Source organism: Xiphophorus maculatus, chromosome 5 (genome assembly GCF_002775205.1).
Source record: "Xiphophorus maculatus strain JP 163 A chromosome 5, X_maculatus-5.0-male, whole genome shotgun sequence".
Taxonomy (NCBI): Eukaryota; Metazoa; Chordata; class Actinopteri; order Cyprinodontiformes; family Poeciliidae; genus Xiphophorus; species Xiphophorus maculatus.
In genome coordinates this window covers 21239686-21263633 of record NC_036447.1, presented here as the reverse complement: position 1 = coordinate 21263633, position 23948 = coordinate 21239686, and the positions used below count along the sequence as shown (strand labels likewise).

At 39.0% G+C, this 23948-nt stretch overlaps 1 protein-coding gene across 1 annotated transcript; it reads left to right on the top strand.

The window, feature by feature from the left end:
- Positions 1 to 723: 723 nt before the first annotated feature.
- Positions 724 to 23944, top strand: LOC102230415 (trafficking kinesin-binding protein 1-like; the record flags this gene model as incomplete). Its single annotated transcript, XM_023334527.1, has 15 exons — positions 724 to 1015; positions 2133 to 2321; positions 13373 to 13449; positions 13597 to 13713; positions 13804 to 13898; positions 15804 to 15912; positions 16028 to 16106; positions 16195 to 16325; positions 16496 to 16570; positions 17098 to 17309; positions 17848 to 18057; positions 18141 to 18478; positions 19787 to 19975; positions 20106 to 20208; positions 22612 to 23944. Coding segments are annotated over 15 exons (2622 nt in total), but the record flags the coding sequence as incomplete, so codon positions are not given.
- Between the last annotated feature and the right edge of the window lie 4 nt (positions 23945 to 23948).

Here is a 23948-nt window from a genome sequence, read left to right as displayed (position 1 = left end):
GTGGCTTGGATCAGAATCACAGCAAGAACTTGTTTTTTAATGCCTGGTGCAAGTCGAATAAGTTATAGTTGGTTACAGTTCATATCTCATGAGAAATATAATAGAAAAAGTAACAGAAATAAAGAACAAGTTATATTCAGTTATCCAGAATTGTATTTTTATAACAACTAAAATACAGTAATTTTTCTCCAGAAGAATCGGAGACTGCGCTGTTCTGTAATTAAACTTTTAGTCACTAAGAATATATTTTTTAATATAATCATTGTTAATGCTGTTTGATTATTTAAATATGAAATGTTAGAATGAGCTGTAAGAAAGGAGATAAAAGCAATTTATCAACTCGGCTGTAGTGACTGCAGACGTGTATCATACTTTGCTTTTTCTCCTTTAGTGAGTTTATTAAACGGTTTAAATTGAAAGCAAATAAAAGACAATATATACTTATGCCAGTGGTCTATTTTCTGTAATACAGGGTCTTGGGTCTTCATGTTTAACGAGTGTTTGATTTTTTGTTTTTATTTTTCTTCTTTTTGTTTGATGTTATGCAAAATTGAAACTAGAAAGTTATTCTCAAAAGTGGAAGAGTCCAGTATCTACATTCATGTGTTGTTCTAATCACTCGTCTTTGTTTGGTCTCTTTCTTCTCTTGGCCTTTCCTGCTTAGGCTTCACCTGCAGGTTCACAGAGGCTCCAATGACCTTCATGTCTCTGTTTGGCCCCTAAGCCACCAACAGGACGCCCAGCTTTAAGCTCCTGTTCACCCTGAACCCTCCACCCCGAGGCAAGCTGTCCCACCCTGCGTCCTCTCCTTCCTCACCTCCTCTGGCTTGTCTTTCTCCTCCCTCCTGGCATCCACAGGCCCATCTGGACTCCAAGTCAGCCCTCTACCCCAATGAGGGGCAGAGGGAGGCACCTGTCGCCCTGGATGGTGACCCCCAGCCTCTGCAGCATTCTACACCCAGGAACGTCTGTGGCTCGGCGCAGCTGTCCCACCACGATGCGTCCACTATAACAGGTACACTGTTTTATTTTAAAAGGCAGTAATGGCCAAACATTTGTATGTTTAGGTTTTTGTGCTTGTCTTTACGGGATACCTAAGAAGAAATTAATACATTTAAAGGCTACAATTGGTGAATATATGTCAAATTTATGCCAAAGGTCAATATTTACAGTGTAATCCTTCATAGCTTCTTCAGTTCACTTTGACATTCTGGAGATGGACAAAAACATCACTGATATTGATTCATTCTTGTCTCAGTTCTTGAAGTTTATCAACACTTTCTTGACTTCATTCATTGTTGTGTTTTCCTGGTTTTTCTGTAAGTCAAGTGTCTTTGATTAGAAGTAACTCATGGATATGATCATCCTCATAATCTGAGTGAGAGTGAGGTTATTTTATACCAGAATGTTGGGCTGTGTGATGGAAAAGCCATACTGTTTATAACTAGTCGGAAAATTCAATTGCTTAGGCAGCGGTCAACCTCTGGAAGCCAGCACTCTTTAGGTTGGTTTTTATGCAAAATGATGCGGGACTAAACAAACTTACACAAAAATGTCAAAATTCATACAGAAACATAAAGATCGAGCCCAAAATAACTTATTTAGATAGTTTATCAGCAAAAAAAGAAGTTGATTTGGCGTTTGTTACACTTTTAAAAGAAGATCCTGGGGCTTGTTGTATGTTCTGAATTTTCTCCAGTCCATCAATCCTGTTTAAATAATGTGTTAAAAACCTTTTCTCCTGTAAGGTAACCTTAGCTTTACATATAAGGCCATTTTTAATGTTGACACTGATTCATTGCTAATCTTTCACTCTTGTCTGCTGATGATACTGAAATGAAGTGACAAACAAAAACAATATGCATTTTGCACAGAAAGCTAAGAACCATGTGGACTGCCAGGACAAAAAGATGCAACATTTGCATCATTTCTCACTTCCAAACCTCAAACCATGACTCTACAAACAATAACAATGGAGCGCAATAAATCTATACGTTAACCACTAGAGGGCAGTGCAGCTGCATGGCTGACACATCAACTCCGTTGTTAATTTTAATGTCGCTTTCTTTTTCTTCTTCCCACATTCCTGAACCTGCACATTCATGAATCCCCCAAACCCTCGGCGCGCTCAGACCTTTGCTCAAACCTGCCAGAGCTGGAGATAGTGAGTCTGCTGTCAGAAGGTCAGCCCAAGTACACCCTAAGAGCAGACACCGTGTTCGGATATGACAATGACGACTGGCTGCACACCCCTCTGGTGCCACCAGTGGTCGTACTGGGACTCACTTATGAACAGATCGAAGAGACCTTCAAATATTTCTGTGAGTACTGCTCGTTTTCTACATGTTGTGTGATGTGAGGCAGATGAGGTCTCAGGATTAATAAAATAATATCCTTTTAAGATCTAATGTCAAACATTCAGATATTTTTATTTTCAGATCATATTTTCTTTCAAAGCATTTTACTGCAGAGCTGGATAAATCACTCCTATTTAATTCACTAAAAACTTTTGCACAAGGTCCGGTTCAATCTTCAGCTGGCTTGCGTTATGCAGCAGGACAATGAGCTGATTAGTGAAAGATTTTGGAATGACCTAGTCAAAGTCTGACCTTAAATGAAACTGAGATCCAACTTAATGAACTTAAACACACAATTTTTGCTTAAAAACTCTTCTATGTGGCTTAATTAATTGAAACTAATAATTAACTGTTTAACTACAGAATGAAGCTTGGCATCAACACACAGATCACAAATATCTGATCGGCATCTTCAGATGGCATCTTCACACTAAATAATGATTTAATTTAAATTGATCATGTTGCATCATTGAATAACATACATGAATGAACATCTCACATGACGAAATAGAATTTAATGATTGTTTTTTGTTGTTGCTGTTTTTTTTTTTTTTTAGAAAGATTTGCTCTAAAACTGCTTACTAAAACAAGCGTCCCTCACATTTCTTAAGTCTTAGGTGATTTAGTTTGAAATATAAAACAAACTCCCATGTTTCGTTTTGAGCTCTTTTCTGATCTCACACCTCCAGGATAAGTGCTTCATTTTGAAGTCATTGATGTCAAATGCCATCAAGCCAATTACCCTACTGTTCCTTGCCGCTCTAAGCAGTTTATGCTGAAGGCGAGCAGACTGCGGATCCCGATGGCCGCTCTGACATCATGATGACAGGGTTGGCATGACGACTGCTGCAGCCACCCTGAGATGGTTTATTTTTAGATTCATTGGTTGTCTAGACTTTGTAGGGTGATGAACGGATGTGTGGCAAACGGTCAGGTGCTCTTTATGTACATTTTAGCAATCCGATGTCCATTATGTAAAAAATGCTTTAGTAAAAGACTCTTTTCTTTAAAATAAAGGGGCTTGATTTATACAGAGTGAAATGTACAAATACAGCAACTCATATTTGTTGTTTTTACCTGCAGATTGTAGTTAATCCATAACTTTTAAGACCATTTTCAGTGACCTGACCCTTCTTTGTTGGGCTTTTCACAGTTTGTTAAATCAGATTTTATCGAGACCTTTAGGAAATCTGAATAGATTTACTAAAGGCCTGAATCACTTGTTTTTGTGGAAAATAGTCCACTAAGGAAATGGGCTTATAGTGAGGATTTAGTGAGATTGTAGGGGTATGTCCTTTTAACACCCAATAGACTGTCCCAAACACATGTTGCTATCAGAACCAGGACAGACTAATCTAATTGATGCACATTGTGCCACACTGTGCTTCTGTTTGAATTATTTAGCCAAGGGACATATGGTGGTGTTTGTCAGTGCTACTGAATCCTCTGGTATCCTGTTGCCCTGTTGTTGTTTGTGCTTTGCATTTTATTTTTACCACTAGGCACTGAAATGAGTCTTGTCACACTTGTTTTGTGTAACTGATGGTTTACTGAGAACCTGAGGCATCAGGCTCATGTATGACAAAATTTCCACAATTTTTAATATTTTGCATGAGAACAAACTTCTAGGTTAGTAACTAAAAGTACGATAGAGTAAGTAAGTCCTTAAAAAAGTTGACAGGAAAAGATGTTACAAATGTTTTAAAAGTAGAAGAGACTAATGCATTCTGAAATGCATGCCTAAATCTAACATCTTTTATTTAAAAAAAGTGTTTTCTGTAAAAACTAAAAGTGCATGTCTTAAAATTTACAACCTAAAGTAAAGCACTTTCTCTCCAAACATAATAGCAGCTGTCGCACAACAGTGGACAGTCAGCTTGTTGTTCAAGAGGACAATGTGTTATCCATTTATGGTAGTGGATTTCCTTTTTAGAGTGACATGGCCTTTAAGTGTTTTTTTTTTGTGTGTGTTTGAGAAGTATGTTTTTCATTACTTTTCAGTCTTTATAATTTGGAAATGCACATTTTGAATTATGCTCCATAGCTTTAAAAATAAATTATATTTGCCCTTCATCTTATTTAAAGAAGGTAGCTTGCCTTTGTGATACATGTGGGTGTATAAGCTCAAGATTCCTGGTTTACTGCAGCTGTGTTAACGGCAGAGAAAAAACTTCTAGGAAAACTGCTTATCCGTCGTCATTTGTGGCCATTTTGACTAGTCTGTGGCATAGGAACTGTAGCATGAGCAGTACGTACCTGAGGTTGTTTGACAGCGCTAAGACCCTCCTCCTGGCTCTGATTGGTTGTGTGTGACTGGGGGCGGTGAATTGCTGCAGATGGCAGCAGGTCTACAAGGAGAAACAGAGGCGCAAGATTGATTTTCCATACATTATCTGTCTTATATTATGCTGACAGGACATATGGCAAATTTAGCAAATATGTAAAATAAATAAATAAAGAAATAAATGTTATACTTTACCTACAGCAGCTTTAGTAAATGAACTTGTGCATTAGTTTTGTTAGAGCAAATTTAGTTGGCAACTGGAATTCAGCAACATCTTAGGGCTAGAATAATTTGAATAATTTTACTGTTTTTTTGTGGGCTCTAGTGTCCCTTATGTGATAGTAGGCTGACAGGAAACAGGGAAGGAGAGGGGGGAAGACATCCAGCAAATGTCGTCGGGTCCGGGAGTCGAACCCGCGACGGCCGCGTCAAGGACTCAAGGCCTCCAAATACAGGTCGCTCTATCCACTATGCCACCACGGCACGCCCTATAATTTTACTGTTTAAAGTAAAATTGCATCTATCACAATTAATTTGCAAATTTTTAAAGTGAAGTATTATAGATGGAGCTTAGCTCTGCTGGTGAATTAGGTTGTTTTAGTTCATCATATGCACCATTGTAATCCAAAGCCATTTAATTAATGTCTGCATATTTTACACCTGCAGTAGACAACTTGAAACTTTTGATTGCAGCAACACAACTTTGTTATAAACCTTACTGAGAAATGAGCAAAAGCCAGTCATTTGTGGTCAAATTTAACATTTTAGATAATTTAATTAGATTTTTTGAAATTTAAGACCTATTGTATTGTCACACAAGAGCACTGAGTGAATCTGAATACAATATGTTGTATGTAAAGAAAAAAAGCATTAGACAAGATTTTTTTCAGTGACATAAAATCAGCAGCTATCTCTTTAATTTTGGGAGTATGCAGTGCAGCAAAAGGAGCTCTGTCTTTATCATGCTGCATGTTTTGATTATTCACTTGGGAGCTGACTGTAAATGAAGCGTCTGATCTTTACCACGTAATCCCTGGTTACGTATTAAGTTTATTAAAGGCACGTACAGGGTGTTTTTATTCGGATGCTGTGAATAAAAGCACCTTCCTGGTTTTCATCTCACAAAGAATCTTATTGATTTCAGCGTTGTTGCTTGGACTTGCAGCAGTGAAGCAGATTAAAGTAAATATTAATAAATCACTAAGTGATTTGTAAGAATGTGTTGAGTGAATGTTTAATGGTAACATCATTAAACATGAGGGTATAGCTCCACTTCTTAATGATTTGATTTCTGAAGAAAGTTTAACAGAAAGCAGAGCAATAAACCTTGCTAAAGTCTTTCACTTCTCTCTTTACAACCATACACCAACATAAAAAGTATCAGACAACTGAGGTAGAAGGAAACTGTCACATGGGTTTCGAAATGTTTTATAGATAAATATCTAAAAGGTTTTTGCATTTGTTTGTGAATCGTTCTAACTCAAGTCATACTTCTGTATAAATCGATCTATTGTGACTCTGGTCAGACTTCAGGGTTGTTGTCCTCCAGTCCTTCTCACAGGTTTTCTCTGGTTATATATTAAGTTTATTAAAGGCACGTAACCCGCTCACGGTGGTTGTATATGGTTGCCTTGAACAAGGCAGTAAAGCTCATTCCTACTTTCCCTCTTACAAAGAAACCTTGTTGATATCAGTGTTGATGTTTGAAGAGTGAAACAGATGAAATTTATTGATAAATTGCCAAATGATTTGTAAACGTTTGGCTTAATTGCTGCAACAAACAGATGGGGGACAACACAAGGTGACAATATTTTAAGGAAATAATTTACTTACATGTATATAAACCCAAACTGCAAAACACAAAATCTTGTCAATTATGTTTGGTCTGTAGGGCAAATATCTTTTGTCTTATTTCAAGTATACTGACTTACAGCACAACATGGGAGCTTAGTTAAAAGTTAAATAACATTTAAGGCATTTTCCCCATATTTAAGGTTGTAAGGTCTTGTTCCAAGTTAATTTTGTCTTATTTGAAGTGTACTAAGATATTTACACTAGAAACTAAACCAAAAACTGAGTGAGATTTTGTTTTGCAGTACAAAAGTAACATGTGTCACTTTTCAGTAATGTTTGAAAGCCTGGAGATGCAAAAATAACTAAAACCAAATATTAGAGGTGGCCAGAGACAACTCCACTCTGAGCAGAGGAGCACCACTGAAGAGTAGGCAGGAGCACAACAGGTCCATGAGTATCTCTTACTACTAATGGCAGGTTCCCCTAAAAAGCAAAAAAGAAAGAGAACCCCTAGTGGTGGGTTTACACAAACACCCTCCACCCTCTTAGAGAAATTGGTTCCACTAATAACCCAGTTAACTCTACAAACTTGTTACATTTTAAAACAGACATGCTGGAAATCCCCAGTACCTAGAGAAATCACTTAGAGACTAACATTTAGGGAAGGTGAGGTTTGATCAAAGGGCTTAATGTGATGACACACCCGAAGATCAAGGGGCAAAGCATCCGCCACATGGTTGTCAGAGTCATTATGTGGCAAGTATGTAAATGAAAAGACTGTAAAAACAAAATCTGTCGCATTAAGCTGTGATTTGGACAATGGAAGGAGTTCAAGATAGTGGTGGGATTATGGGCCACATGAGGAGCAGCGAACTCTTCATCACAGCAAAATGTTGAAGTGCCCAGACAAGAGCCATTGTTTCTTCAATGATGACAGAAAAGCTTAAGAATAAAAAAGAGTTTCTTCCTGTCTTGACTTCCCAAGACTTCATAGCTGGGTTCATACTGAGAATAAGTTACACACAGGTGGATTCTTAAGTGTCTATTAGAGACAATTTACTGCACTGGCTTTTATTTAAGGGTATTTGAGCAAAGACTGAATGCAAATGCATTCTTCTAATTTTCATTTGAATGGAAATATAACATTGTGTCATTTTCCATCTTTTTATCAAGTGTTTGTGTTGGCCTCTCATAACTTCCCAAAGAAATACATTAAAGTTTGCGGTTGTAACATAAAAAATGTGAAAAAGCTTAAGAGGAATGAATACTTTTGGAAGGAACTGTAGTTTTTAGTTTTTTATGAAGCATCTGACTCCTGTAGTTTTTAGTTTTTTATGAAGCATCTGACTCCTGTTGTTTTGATATTGAGGTCAGAGTCCTCAGTCCATTACTTCCTTATAACCATTTGTTTCTCTGGAACTTCAGTTATCTTGCTTTAGTAATCAGTTTCACAGCCCCAAGGTATCAGGAACGTATAATCTGGAATAAACAAACGTGTTCTGGCAAAGACGCGGCACGGCGTCCCACCAGTGACGGTGAAAGTGGTGTCTGTGACCGTGCAGGCTGCACGTTGATACCCTGCATGGTCACTGAAATGTTTATGAGGAGGTTCATATTTGATTGTTAGACACTCCTGTGTCTGGTCTAGGTTATTTTTTTTTCTTTTTTTCCCCGGCAGACTGGCAAATATGTTTGCAATTCTGTGGAAGCAATTCTGAGATTCATCAAAAATGCTTGTAAATCCTGACTAGAAAAGAAACTCAGGACGGAAAATGTGAAAATCTCTGCAAATGTATATAAAAAACAACAACCCTCCATTCTCTTGAGGCTCTCACTCACCTAAGAACCATTTTTATTAATAACTTGGCACATTTATTTAGACATATTCTTAGTAAAATTCTTATTTTCTTCCATATAGGATTTCTAATACCTCTGCTCCATTGGGTGTTTCTGAGCTGCTTTATCTTTATTCGTGAACTCTCATTGAAGTCAGCAGATCAGATACTTAAATTGTATAGAAAATGTTAAATTGGGATTGGTAGGTAAATATCAGTAAAATTTCTGTGCAGGCTGCTGCCTCCACCAGAACGCTGTGGGTGTGTCTCTGTCTGCAGCAGAGTTACGCAGAGCCTCTCCTCTGTTACATATGAAAGGAGAGGAGAGCAGCTGCAGGGATTCTGGGAGCATACCATCTTCCTCAAATCATGGGGTAGAGCAGGATTTGTGCAGCATCCTTTTTCAAATGCACCATCTTCCAAAGTATTCCTTCACCTGCATATGCATCTTCCTCATCTTCCTGTGACTGCTCCAGGTCAGAATGATTAAAATCCTCCTTTGTGTCTAAAGGTCCAGAGCTCGATTGGTCCTTCGCTCCATCCTCAGCTTCTCCCTCTCCTTTCCTACCCGGTAGTCCAACGTGGCCAGGTGAATGGAGGCAGGCATGACGACAGATGGCACGCACGCTCTGAGGGATTATATATTAACTCCCAGCAGCTCAGATTCTCTCACACACAAAACGCCTCACACAGACTCACACAGAACCCAGCAGAATCATGCAGCAGACACAGCCAGCGCGTCGCAGCACCGCCAGCGTGCAGTAAAACGGGAAAACCAGAGGATTTAACTCATGGACAAAGTGACAGAGGGGAGTTTTTCTGCAGTCACCATGGAGGTGTGGAGCTCCTCGGCATCCGAGGAGGAGGAAGACGACAAGAGCACGTCCAGCTGTGTGGAGGAAATACTTGAAGAGGATAAAATCAGCCACAACAGCAATAATAGCAATAACAACAACAACAATAACAACAACGAGAGCCTTTGCAAGGAGGTAACACAAGGTGAGCTGTCGCAGTGGGCGACGTGACAGCGGCTTGCAGAGAAGTGATGTGCAGAGATCATACCACTGCAGGACAGGAGGCTCAGAACATGCAGGATTATAAAAAGCAGTTCAATGTATTTAAACAGCACTGGGGTAAATAATGTACCTTGAGGTTCACAGTGAGCTGCAGTTTTTAGGTCTGTTATCTAAGGGCTTTAATGCTTAATAGTGCATGTAGTTCAGCGTGCGGAGATCTCATTGGGAGCGCATCATTCATAGTGATTAAAAAGCTCAAAATAAGCTGGTAATGCTGATCTTTGTAGCTTTAAATATATGAGCACTAAAACTTATTGGTAGCTTTGAAAATAAATACAGCTTTAAAATGCTTCCATGTAGTCTGATGAAGGTCACTGAGATAAGTACATATGGGTGTGTGTGTGTGTGTGTGTACAGTCTGCTGCTGCACAGAGAAGTCCGAAGCTGTGTGTGTCAGCAGTTATTATCATTACTGTAAAGCTGTTCTCAACAAATGCTGTTTGTAAATTTGGCACATCATCCTTTGATTGCTGCAGCTTTCATTCAAAAATCCCAACGTAGTTCAGAATGAAAAAAAAAAAACTAAAACAACCTACTCAGTGTTTTAATAGTTGTGCTTCAGTAATTACAATTTTGATAATCGAGGAGCGAAGGTTATTTTATATAGCTTTCTTTTTAATACCAGGGTAGGTCTTTGATTTATTTAAATTTTATATGTAAATATATTTATTGAACTTCTTTTGTGATCTTGAATAGTTGGTGTTGACCGCCTCTCTGAGGGAGTTAATGCACATGTTTTTGGTTTAAAATGGGCTCTCATCATTATTTAGGTGTAATGTAGCCGAGTCTCCTCTGTCCTTCTCTCTGTGGTGTCCTTTGTCTGAATAGACATGTGGAGGGTAAAAATACTGCAACCTGCTGGCAGCTCTCCAAAAACCAAGACATGATGAACATCCTTCTGTCTTTATTTGTAAAGCACATTTCAGCAACCAGGCAGCTCAAAGTGATTTAAAAACATCATATAGTCACTGATTATGAAACAAGCAGTAGACATTACATTTTGTCAAATGCCATCATCAGAATAAAGCAAATACACATGATCCCATACCCATTAACTACTAACCAAAGGCAGCTCTAAACAAATGGGCGTTTAGCCTTGATATAGAGGTTTTTTGAAAGTTTGTTCCAGATTAGAGGAGCGCAAATAATTTCAGAATTTGTCTTGGCGCTCATATTTATATCAGAGAAGTTTTTTAAAAATTATTATTAACGTTTTATTTTTAGAGAAATGGATCAGTTTCGCCATAGTGATACTCTTCTTCTTTTTGCAACGGCGCTCATCCTCGCCTGTCTGATCCCCTCAATATAACAGACGTCATAAGCACACCTAAGTCAACGAGGTTTATCTGCAGGGACAGTATTAGGGTAACAGTTCAAACCACCTGCTTGGATTTAGCTTCACCCACACTGAAAAACCTGTAGCTTTATCTCTGCTGTGTGGCAGCCTGGTCAGCAGGTCAGAGGTCAGGGATTTCACCTGGTGGAACCTGAAGGGGTGTTTAGTCTGCATCAAACCTAATGGGATCCCGAACTAAACAAATGCGTACTCTTGAATTTTACTTGTAAAAATGCAACCCTGTGTGTAATAATATAAATGTGATGAATATAAACATTTATTTATTTGTTTGGTGGCTTTGGAAGATAATTTGAATGGATTTTCTGTAACATAATGGATCTTGTTTTGGGTGTGTGTGAATAGATGTCTATGCCAGCCAAGTGTCCCACTGCAGGCTGCCTTGTTAGCACAGGAAACGCTGGAATCCACTTTGAGAACAATAGGATTAGTGGAACAGTTATCTCATTAGGCTTTTCTTAATTTATAGACTCTGTTTCGGTTCAGAGTTTGGACTTCAGGAAGACTTGTGTGTGTGTGATCTTAATCCTGCATAATTTAGGATCTACCTTTATAATACATTAGAGTTGTTTTTGTTAGTGCACCCCTGAGAAGGACAAACATGTCTACCCTCTCTCTTTTTTAGTGGGATAATAGAGATACTTTAATCAGTAGGATTTTGAATATTTTTCATGAAATTCTCAATGTTTCATTTTTCGGGGTTTTCTTCTTGTGATATTTAAGTTTTTAGTGTATAAGTCAAAAAGCAAGTGTAAACAGACTTTAAATATCTGTTTACACTTAGATGTATTGTTTTGTATATTGAGCGTCTTTGTACGTTTTTCCCTTGCTGCAGCATTAGAGGGAACCGTCTTGTCCGATCAGCAGAACAATTTTAAGGGTGTAAAGAAGGCTTACAGTATTGTTTGTCCAACTGTCCTACAACGTTTTGGTCACGTTTTAATGATTTTCTTTTCTACATACCCTATTGTTGCTGACTGAAAATGATAATCTAAAACTGACACTAAATCATCTTGGCTATTGATATATTTTAATCATTGACGGTGTACTTAGTGCAGCTGTAGCCGGGACGCTCTCCATTAAGCTGATTGAATATGGCTGCAGTATCAAATCACTGTTTCCAGGCCAAATCAAACCTCAATCTAATCACTTTACCTTGTAGAAAGCCTGTTAGTTCAGCTGAGCTTCGTAAATGAAGGAAAATGTTTCTGATTTAAGTAAAGGAACCATCAGAGATACATTCAGGTCTGTTCTATACTAAACACAAAGTCATAAACTCGATGTTTAAATGTTGCTCAAGTTCTGTCTGCTTTCAAAGGATTGTTATTGATGTGACTTCATGGTTTTGCTTTGTTTTTGTTTTTGTTTTTTTTACAACAATGTGTTTTTTATTTTTTACAAACTAGTTACAGCAAGATGTTTCACACGTCCAGTTGTTTTAATAAATAATGTGCTTTTTTTTACATGCTTAGGTTCAACAGTCTCATTATAGTGGGGAAATATATTTTGAGTACTTCATAAACTATCGTAAACAACAAAACAGCACCTGAGAAGAGTAAGCTTCCTGCTCTCACTTAAAGTCCAGTTTTACGTTTAAATTGATGAAAATTTGGACGCTTTGTTTCCCAGTTTTTGACAAATGTTGTTCAGCTTGATGTCATGTTCAGACCTTATGTTTAAGGCAAATATTTAAACAAACCTGAGCTTGAGTTCCATGCAAGCTGCATAATAGTGGAAAAGTTTAAGGGGAAAGAAACTCATTTTCTGTAGAGATGACAGGAAAAACATCAAGCAAACAAAAAGGGGAACAATAATCAAACATCCAAACTGTACATTTAAATCACTTCTCAATCAAAAATAACTAGATCCTTTACTCAAAAACATATATTTCTGCCTCATAAGGTTTATTAAGTTATTATTGTAATGAACTCCTTTGCTCAATACTTTAGTTTTAAAGTAAGATAATTTCCCTCTTTGTAAAAATAGATGTGACTTTAAAAACTTTCAGTGGGTTTAGTTCTTTCTTGTTTCATAACCAGAAATATTGAAGAAATACCTTAAATTTTTAATTGGAAAATGAGCTACACTTTCGTGGAATTAAGTGGGTTGCAGGACGTTCAGCACCAATAAAATTTAATCAATATTTAAATTAACTGTGAATACTTACGAATAATAGGGACCTGAATGGCTTTACTCCAAACCCTGTCCACGTCAATGCTAAATCCCTACCAACTAATTGATTAATCCTTTTGTTCTTGTTCCGCTGTAATGCCTTTAAAGTGAATAAAGACAAACCATTGTTCAGGATGTAAACAGATTTTCACGTCAGTATCCAGTTATCGTCTTTCCCTGCGTCTCCGGGTGAAATGGACACCATCAGGTTTCCCCTGTGGTCGGCTGAATGAAGCTATTTTGGTATTTTGGAGCGATGTCTTTACTGGCATCTTAACTGGGCTCAGAGGGATCAGGCTAAGAGGATCAGTTGATGGTGGGCCACATGGAGATGTTTTGGTATAGCTCCTAAAACATCAGTGGGACAGGAGATATTAAATACCCTTTATCTATAAAATGTTCATTCTGTTAATTTTTTAGTTTCTGCTATTTCCTCAGTCAGAAATGCGTCATTTTCTACCACCATTCATTAAATTCCCCTCCTCTTCTTCATTCCTCAGTGCTGTGCTCAGACAGAGTGGGCCAGGTCACCAAGACGTATCATGACATCAAGGCGGTGACCCACCTGCTGGAGGAGGTAAGAGAGACACACAGCAGATGAACTGGATTAACAGAGGATTAGACATATGGTCCTCTCTGCCCAGCCTCTGTTTTGCACAATTTTTGGCTCACATGTCCCAATCAACCTCATTCAAAATATACGCGTTTGTGAATCCCTGTGCAGAAAGAGCGGGATCTGGAGTTAGCGGCTCGAATCGGACAGTCCCTCCTGAAGCAGAACCAAGAGCTAACATCTCGCAATGAGACACTGGACGAACAGCTGGAAATCGCAACGGAAGAGGTAGTGAGCCTCATCATGCACAAATGTAGACAAAAAACTCCCATCCTGCTGAGCTTCAGCGATCAACAACACTTTTTAAAATTTCTTTAGATCGCTCAACTTCGCCATGAGCTGTCGATGCGAGACGACCTGCTGCAGTTCTACGCCAGCACAGAGGAGACGGAGAACGCTCAGGGCCTGTCACCGTGAGTACAGAAACACACAAGAACACACACATCCACTCATGCTCTACACACACACTGACGATTAGTCTACAATACCTGTTGGTCAATTAAAGGCACCCATGAGCAGCCAAAATGTTTTCCTTTTGTTTTTTTAATCCAAAAATAATTTTATTGGGATTTTCATTTTAACAGATCAGCAATAATCCAAACATGCAATATTTTACTTAAGAGAATAAAGTATTTTCCAGGCATATAGTGTCGTTTCATTTCACAAACAAGTAACTGTGTTAACCTAAGTTATGGAGTGCAGTAAATTTTAAACATAAAAAGAAACGTAATAGATTAAGTGATTTCTCTGTGTACGTTTTGGATGAGAGACTAACGTAATATGATGTAAAACTATAAAAAAAAAATTGTTTTGTTTAGAAATATTTTTATCTGGCAACAAAACAGCAAAACACGACGTGCGAAGTTTAAAGAATGGATGTGCTTTAAAGTAATTGTAGCTGAAAGTTTGTGGCTCCATGTAACCAAAGAGCATGACTGATACAAGACAAGCTTTGTGTTATACCAACATTTTTTTTACTTTTTATTAAAAGGTTGTATGGCCTGCAGCAAAGGTGACATTGTTGGTGAGCCAAATTAGCATCATTCTTGAATCAAGCAAAAACAGGCCAAAGACTTCAAAAAGTTGCCTTTCGAAACAGCAACTTTTGCAGCAACAACATCTTAGTCATGTTGTTGCTGCAGTTTTAATGAGACGCCAAAGTGTTGCTGTAACCAGCGTTTTCTCTGGCTATTTAAAGCATTGAGTAGCAAAGCGTCGCCCCTCCCTGACTTGTTGCTGCTCATCAGCTGGCTCAAAGGAGGCTGCTACACTTTTCCCTCATTTAGAAAAAGAAATAGGGAAAGAAATAGAAAGACAGAGTGTCAAGTGTGGAAACTAAAGGTGTACCACCAATCCGTCTTATTAAGGTGACACAGTTTAAAAACTACAGTTAATGAGGTACGAGTGACATGTAGGTTAAGTAGTCGGCTCCAGGCTGGCTACCGGTGCAGACAGCAGGACTAATTAGCTCACAGTTGTGATTAGAGCTGTAAACTAATAAGATTTGAAGTTCTGCACAAAAATCCCTTGAAACATACAACTAATTTTAATATTTGCTGTGTTAAAATCGACATTGTAAATGTCAGTAGTGCCACTATAAGAAGATGTCATATATTTTAATATCTTTATTTTAAAAACATACTCTAAGAGTCTCAAGCTGGCTCAGACCTAGCTGCAGAACAAGAACAAAACATGCATCTAATATTTCATTTCTAGAACATTTTGAGATAATTTTTCTTACTAAACCTGTAGTTTAGTGCAAGTTTAGATTTATGCAGGTTTATGTTTGAGTGTTTCACACAAGACATGACATAGAACGTAGCACAACCCTCCTGCTTTATTAAAATTAATTGAATTGCTCCATATATCAAGCTTGATTGTGAGTAAACACACGTCAGAGCAGCACTTCTGATCCTCTTAATGATTCCAGCTTAGCTTTCTAGAAACTTCCTTCCTATCTGGAGTTAATCCAAGTTGATTTTTTTCTCTGAGAAATGCGTATGTGTAATAGCAAGTGATGTTTTATTGATTATCAGAGTTACTACAGCGGGTTTCATAATCTGAGTATGTCAACTTCTAATATTATTTTGCTTTCTGGGGCCCAGAGGAGGCAGTAAATGAAGAGCTTTTGGCTATAAGAACTTAAAGCTGGTTCTTTACCATCAAACCAAATCGACACATCTTTATTTTTCACACATCAGCATCTGTTTCTCAGTTAAATGTCTTCTTTCATGCTATGTAAAGCAACACATTCATTTGCCATGGTGTAAAGTGATGTTCTTGAAAGTTAAAATATTTTTTCTTTTTGTTTTCTGCAGAATTAAAAGAAATGAATCCAGCAGTTCTCTCAGCAACTTTGTCCATTACGACTTTCTGCATCAGAAACTGAAGGGTTTGGAGGAAGAGAACCGCAAACTGAGGTTGGAGGTATGCACAATGAAATTCCAACTCAATATAAGATAAAGAAAGGAAAATATAGGTTTTCTATTTTTCATAGTGACCATTGTGTTGTTTTATTGATATGAGAATGTTGTTTTCTCAGGCCACTGAGCTCTCCACAGAAACGACCAACTATGAGGAGCAGGAGCAGGAGCTGATGATGGTGTGTGTGGAGGAGCTCTGTAAGTTTTTCTCCCTGGTTTACTTGTAAACGATGGAGCAGTTATTCTCTCACTCTCCAGTTGTATTTATGAAGCCGGTGTGTTTCAGCGTCTGCAAATAAACAGGTGGTGGACCTGTCGGAAGAACTGGCCAGAAAAGTGGAGGACACCGTCCGACAGCAGGAGGAGATCAGCTCACTGCTCGCTCAGCTCGTCGACCTGCAGGCCCGCTGCAAAGGGGTGAGGCGCAAAAACACAAACTCACAGTCCACCTCTGTGAAATTATTGTTTCCTGGCAGCTCCAAAGCTTTCCTCTTCTTTTATTTTCTTATTTTGGTTCCAAAAAGTGAAGTAAATTAACTTTCTGTTCTGTGATGGTAAACTTTTTAAAACCTGCTTCTGTTCCTCAGCTTGGCCATGAGAACGAAGCGCTGAACCACCAGCTGAGTGCCTCCAGAGAGAAGGAGGCAAAATTTACGTCTGAGGTAATTAGTCACAGCAGTATTTTTCAAAGTGTTTGGCCACCAGGGGGCACTAGAGGAACCTCAGAAAGCTGGAGGGAAGCTACTACATTTTTTAATTATAGCTTTTAATGTAATCTGTTTTTCAGTCATTATTATAAAATATAGGCTAAAATAGTTATTTAATGTTATTTGCCATGCAGTCAAATTTATCACATAAAATCAGAAAGTACAAGGCAGAATTCATGCTAAATGAATGTAATAATTATTGAATAGCAAATAAATGTGAGAGAACATTCAAATAGTTTTTGTAGCATTGTCTGTCGTTTTGCAAAGGGGGTCCCTGTCCAGAAGCTAATGCTGTTTGGGGGACATGGCATGGAGACGTTTGGGAAACTTGGGACTATAACATCACATTCAGAGTTGGATTAAAATGAGATAAAATGCAAATTTTAGCTTTTTATTTCTCACTAGTTTTGTAGTCATTGCAATGTCTGCTTAACAACTCATCTTAGTTATTTAATGTGTGTCTTTATTTTTGTATATTGCAGCTCAAGGACTTGCAAGACAAGTACTCTGAGTGTGAGGACATGCTGCACGAGGCACAGAAGGACATAAAGAACCTGCGAAACAAGAGTCTGCCCAACAGCACGGTGCAGCGGTACACCGCGCTGGCCTCGGTCCTCCCCATGGACTCTCTGGCTGCAGAGATAGAAGGCACCTTCCGGAAAGGTCTGGACTCTCCCGCTCCGTCAGAGTACAAGTGAGTCTGTCATCAGAAACAACAACCACTCTCACCGCTTGTGATTGTCCAAGAGTACAAAATTAGATCGGGGTTAATATTGGTAAAGATGATAGATCCGAATTTGATTATTTTTGATTGATTCGTTTGGGTAATAAAATTTTCCTTTGATTCATTTTTTACAACTTTTTGTTGGGCAAATAAAAGTGCAAAAGTCACAAAATGACACTAATTATTTTGTTAAGTGTGTTTTAATGGCAAAGGATTTGCCATTTGACCTTGAAAGAAGAAAGTTCTGCAAATAAATGACGTGACTTAGATTGTAGAGAATGAGGAGGAAAAAGGCAATTTCTGATAGAAAACCACAAGAAGTTGCATTTAGCAGCAGTGGCGCCCCCAAGTGTGGGATGAAGGGCGGCCCAGAGAATTATGTAAATAAAATATATTTTTTTGTGTTGTAATAACGATTGTATTATTTAGTTTTACTCCTAATTTTCCAGAAAATTGATTACAGAGTTTAGTGATAAGTGTTAGTGACGTTGTTGGTCTCTCCTGGCAGGAACCATCCATATCGCGTGTTTGAAACAGTGAAGGTGGCGAACAAAGCAGGGAGGATGCGGTCCCAGTGTCACTCACCAGGACTACCGGGCTCCAGCCCTGTGTCCAGTTGCACCAGCACCCCTCGGACCAGCTTCTACGGTTCCGACAATGCCAGCTTAATCCTGGAGGACAAGCCCGGCTCCAGCTCCACTCAGAGAGAGGACAGCAAGTGAGCTTCCGGAGCGGCAGGAAGTGGCTGAAACTCACTTTGTTTTACTTCATGTAAGTCATCGTTGTTTTTCTCCCCCACAGTGTTAGTGGGCCAAAACGCCTGGGTCAGCCAGGCACACCCGGAGGTCAGGACCTGGAAACCGCTTTGCGCAACTTGTCGGCTCGCCAGCAGAGCCACGCCTCTGACCGGCCTTTCTTCGACGTGGAGAGAGAACGGAAACTCCGCGCCTTGGCGGCAAACTGCGAGGAGGGCGACGGCTCCAGCGGCTTCCTGACACCAAACGACAGCCTTGCCTCCAGCTCAGCTGCATCGACCGGCACCAACTACTCCAACGGGAGCTCACGGCACTCCTGCGGCTCCTCAGGAGGGTCTAGGTCCTACCTGCCAGACCGCCTGCAGATCGTTAAACCTCTAGAAGGTAAAAAAGGTTAAACTTTCAAGCATGGTTTACAGCTGTTTTCACACCTGATAGTCTGTTAGACTCAGTTTGATTGGCGACTAAAGTTGCAACATTTGGTCCGGTTCGGTGCTGTCAAAAGATCCAAATTTATTGAAAAGCTTCTGTACCTCCTCGCCTGTGGTGGCGCTGCACCAAGAACTACTCAAAGAAATGACTTGAAAATCTCAGGTGAAGACATGAGCTCAATTTCTTTCTTCACAAAATGTAAACAAAAGTGAAGTGGCATCAGATTTTAGGATTTGTAGGATTTCTCTGTTTTGTTTTTGATCTAAGACCAAAAACCATTTTTCTCGCTACCACTAGAGACGTATGTTTGTTTAGGCTGTATTTACCCAGAATGCTCCACGCTGTAGTTCGCTTCCCACTTTTAGAGGAGTCTTCAATCCGCTTGGCATCCACATACGCATTCAAACCACACAAGAGTTCACTTTAAACGTGAGGGGAAGTCAATTAACATTAGACAAATAAAATAAACTGTTTGGATGTCTGCCTTTAAAATATTTGGACTGAAAGTTTAAAATTATTCATTTACCTTCTTAACCTCAGTCAGGAACGTATACTGAAAAAAGGAAGCAAAAAACAAACTGAATGTAGACTTATGTGTAATTAGCTCACGGCCCGCATGTTTTAAATCACAGGTGTCAAGCTCCAGTCCTCGAGGGCCGCTGTCCTACAGTTTTTAGATGTGCCATAGGTACAAAACACTGGAATGAAATGGCTTAATTACCTCCTCCTTGTGTAGATCAGTTCTCCAGAGTCTTGCTAATGACCTAATTATTCTATTCAGGTGTGGTGCAGCAGAGGCACATCTAAAAGTTGGAGGACAGCGGCCCTTGAGGACTGGAGTTTGACACCCCTGTTTTAAATACTTACAGACAGTTTTGTCTAAGAATGCAAACTATGCTATGGTGTTGTCATTGAAAAGAAACATTGCCCAAAACCTGCCACTGTTGCAAACATGGCTGTTAGTTTCCACTAAGTTTGGATTTAATCCTAAGGTCGTCCAGAAAAAGAAAAAATCAAAGAAACGCTACATATTTTGTGTCATCAGAAAAAGTCAACAACTAGCCTGCGCTTCTCAACATGAACTTCAATTGGAAAAGTACTATTGTGGTGCTTTATTACTACAAACCATCCAGAAAGTGACAAATCCAGAAAACAAAACCATAGAAAAATGTTTGAGCCAAGCGAGGATCTGCTCAGTAATCTGTGTTTTTGTTTAAGACGGTTTGGAGACAGTCCTCTGTCTGTCTGTCTCTCCATCAGGCTCAGTGACTCTGCACCACTGGCAGCAGCTGGCTAAACCAAACTTGGGGGGCATCCTCCACCCTCGTCCTGGAGTCCTGACCAAGGACTTCAAGGAGCTGGAGGTGGACGTGCAGCACGTCTACAGCCTGAACGACCTGGAGGAGGATGAGCCTGACCTCTCGCAGTTTTCTGCAGCTCATGGTTTGGGTAAGACGTATGATTATTTAAAATATCTTCCAATTTCTCAATCCTCGTCAGCTTATTAAAAGCCTAAAAGATGTGTGGGTTTTCCTCCATGTGAGGTTTAATATTTGTGTCTCCTCCCTTAACCGGTCAGCGTCCTCATCGGGTCCCAACCTCCCTCAGACCTTCCCCACACATCCCAAAACCACCTGCAAAGTCCTCCAACCCTCCCCTCTCGTCCCCTCTTTCTCCAATCGGTAAGAGCTCTGCAGGTCACGCTGCTGATGTCTGTTGATTTTCTGACTGAATTCACTCTCATATTCGATAAAGTTGAACAATTTCAAGCCAGCTGATCAAATGTTTCTTTTTTTTCTTCTTTATATCAAATCAAAATTTCCAGATTTCCTGTCTTGTTTCCTGCCGTTTTCCCCCTCCTGACTTTGTCCTCTTTGCCCCTCCTCTGGTAGAAAACGTCTGTCGAGGGTCATTCTGAAACTTTAGAAGCAGCCTGCAGGGAAAAGTAAGAGCCCAGCGGATGCCTGCATATTATCTGATTCATATGCTAAATGTTTGCTGGCATCCTAACTATTAACCACGGAGGCAGAGTCACATGTTTATGTGGCTAAACTACAGCTTAATGTGAAGTTACAGCTGCAGAAACACTAACAGTTAACTGCATTTGAGGATAAATTGTTCATATATGTTTGTTTGACAGACACCCAAGTCTCAAATGCAAAGAAAAACTGATGAGACAGAGATATAATGAATAATATCTTTTGAAGGGAAATTTAGCTGGGAGACTCCATTATTTATTTTATACACAGTTTCTGTTGTGTGTTGTTTTTATTTCCCTTTTATTCATTGTTTTTTTTTTTGTTGTGTTTTATTTTTTTTTGTTGTGTTTTATCAATTAAAGTTTAAAAGTATTTGAGAGGGCTGAGTTTTTACCATATTATGCCGTTATTAATATATTACCTGTAGATTATCTCAAAACAACAATATTATTGCTTATCAAAATAATTTCTGGGACAATTTATTGTTCAGCAAAATGTGTTATTGTGAAAGGTTTGATAATGTTAAGGACTGAAGATTAAATCTAACTCCATAACTCGAAGTAATTGTTTAAAACCCCCGATCAGATGTTTACTCCATTATGTATTTACAATTAATGTGCACAGATTTAGTGGATAAATCAGTGAGTTATTAATCAGCCCTCTGTAATTCCTGAAGCAGCATCTGAACCCGTTTGCAGTCCAGACGCTTTTCTTCATTTCAAGCCACTTCAGATCGATTCTCCTTGCTGTCTTGAAGCTTCATCTCATGTTTGGCATCAGTTCTCCAGTTTCTCCTGTTAAATTTCATTAGACAAACTTGTTTAATTTATACAAGTTAAATCATACATCAGACTTTGATATAAAAACTCCCCCACTAGAGACTTTCTCAACCTGATTGTGCTAATGTAACACAAGCTGCGTTTTTTTGTGAGCTCCTTGTTCTCAGGTTTCTCTCTTCAATAAATAACATAATAACAATAGACCACATTTTACCCATTAAAAAAAAGCAACTTTTAACTGCAGTTCAGTATTTTTCCTCTGCCTCTGTGTTAAACACAGTGTACTAATGTTTTTTTATTTACTGCTGATGTTAAAGTCGTCTAAGCTGACTGAAGTCTCGGCTGTCATTTTGCATTAATCGGCTTTTTCTTTCTTTAAGTTTTCATTAAACAAACAGATGCTGCCTTATTATTCTTAACAAACTAACACGCTTCTCCATTTTTTAGAGATGAATCACCAAAATAACCAAAACTTGTTTTGTCACCAGTTTTGCAAAAGTTTGTTTTGTAACTCATGTTTTCCTTTGAAGGAGCCAGACTTTGATTTTAGCCCTCAAATTTATTTCTTCTTTTTATCTGGACTTTGTTTACATTTTTTAACGCTGTTATTATTATTATGAATAATTTATATGTTTGTTATTGTTATATTGCTATTTTTCATAATATGCAACATATCTTTGATATAATCACATCAATATTCTTACAGATATTTTTAAGATTTGTTTTTATTATCTTAACATTGTTTTTAAGAAAGGCAATGTTTTCTAATATAAAATAGAACATAACAAAATGAAAAATGTTTCTGTTATATGTCATCAACAAGTATTACTTAATAATTTGTTATTAATGTTTTGGATTTGTATACAAATATTTTATATTTTTAATAAATCATTGTTTTTGGCTATTTCAATTTTATATTTTTCATATATTTTTTTTTGTTATTTTATTACAAGTTTACTATAGATTTATGTATGAAATGAAATGACTATTTTTTTGTATCTTAATTTAATAATATGTCCAGCTGTAATAATATGTAGGACGATCAGTTTTAAATTTGATCTGTCAGCACATTAATACTAGCAACCATGAACAAAACACATGTAGTTGTAATTACTTTAATGTATTTTCTGATTATAAACAGCTAAATTATAGTTAGCTGTACATTAAAATTTAAGAATGTTAAAGGTGTGGCTCCTTGGAAGTAAGATATTGAGAATATGAATAAACCTTTTGCACGCTGCTGTTTGTGAATGGACACATGCACGTATATAAAGCTTATATTTAATGTTGCATTCATGTTTTCTTTTTTTAATGTTTTGGTTTGCAGCCTTCGCTCTTTCAGCCTGCCACCTCATCGGGACGGTGAGGACGTGAGCGCCTCGTCTTCCTCCGTCCTCCAGCACTTTCACCAGAGTAGCCTCGCCTCCACCGCCGGCGCCACCGCATCCCTGGGACTGCTGGAGCTGCTGCAGCAACACGGCATCTCCGCCTCCACCGACCCCTACAGCAACCTGCACTACGCGCCGCCGCCGCCGCCGCCGCCGCCTCCTCCGACCTCCGCCGTGACACAGACGGGAGGACGCAGCTCGTCCTCGGACCAAAGCCCCGGGTCGAGCCTCTTCAGCCTGAACCTGGTGGAGAAGCTCCAGAGCCTCGGGCTGCACCGGGTGGCGGCCTGGGGAATGATGGGCCGGCGTGGGACCGACGGACACAATCATCCCACCAAACTGTGACACGCTCACCCCGACTCCCCCTCTTCACCTGCGTGACTTCACATTAAGCCATGAGATTCCCCCACCGTGCAATTCACAGCCCACCACAGCACCCCGTGTCTTGAAAAACAGAACGCCATCGAATGTGTTGGAGCCACGCTTGAGACGTTAACCGGGTAGAGCGATGAACTCAGCCAGTGTTCATGTCAGGAGCCGATTACCGCTTCTCATCACACACACAGAACAGCAAACAGAATCTTTTTATATTGTGTTGGTGAATGTCATTTTACTGTTGTCTCCATCGCTGGTTTTAAATAATGTAATCACTTGTTGTTTTTTTTAGTTTCCAAAGTGTAAATAGTAGTATTCTTGTTTGCTATTTAAGGGAAAAAAAAGACTACATGCAGTATAAACTGACGTTGTGGCACTGAAGAACATTCAGATGCACCAAAGCACTGGTTTTCCTGTAACTTAGAGCTGCTACACTGAGAGAAACTGATACAGGAGCGCTGCGATGACGTCCTTCATCCTCCCACATATCTTCTCATCTCCGATTTGTTTTGTGTGTCGATCTGAGCCACGCCCGAGCGAACGGGTTGGACTTCCAGCGTACAAAGGAACAGATCATGTCGATTCTGCTGTATTTCACACCGTCAGGAGTCTGTTAAACCGCTGGGATTTCTATCTGATCAGGATCATTTTTCTGGGCATTAAGAGTGATTTCTCAATCTTTTAATGTTTGAACATTCAGAGCAATCAAATGTAGCAAAAAATGGCATAGGATACTGTGGCTTTAAAAGGGAAGAAATCATGAACACAACATTGTAATTAGTTTTTGACCGAAATATGCCAAATTCCTGTTTCTCTGCACTGCTTTCCACTGTAGTCTGCCAGCTCTCTGTCGGTGTGTCTTTTACCACCTGAGAATAAAAAAAAACAAAAAACGTACATT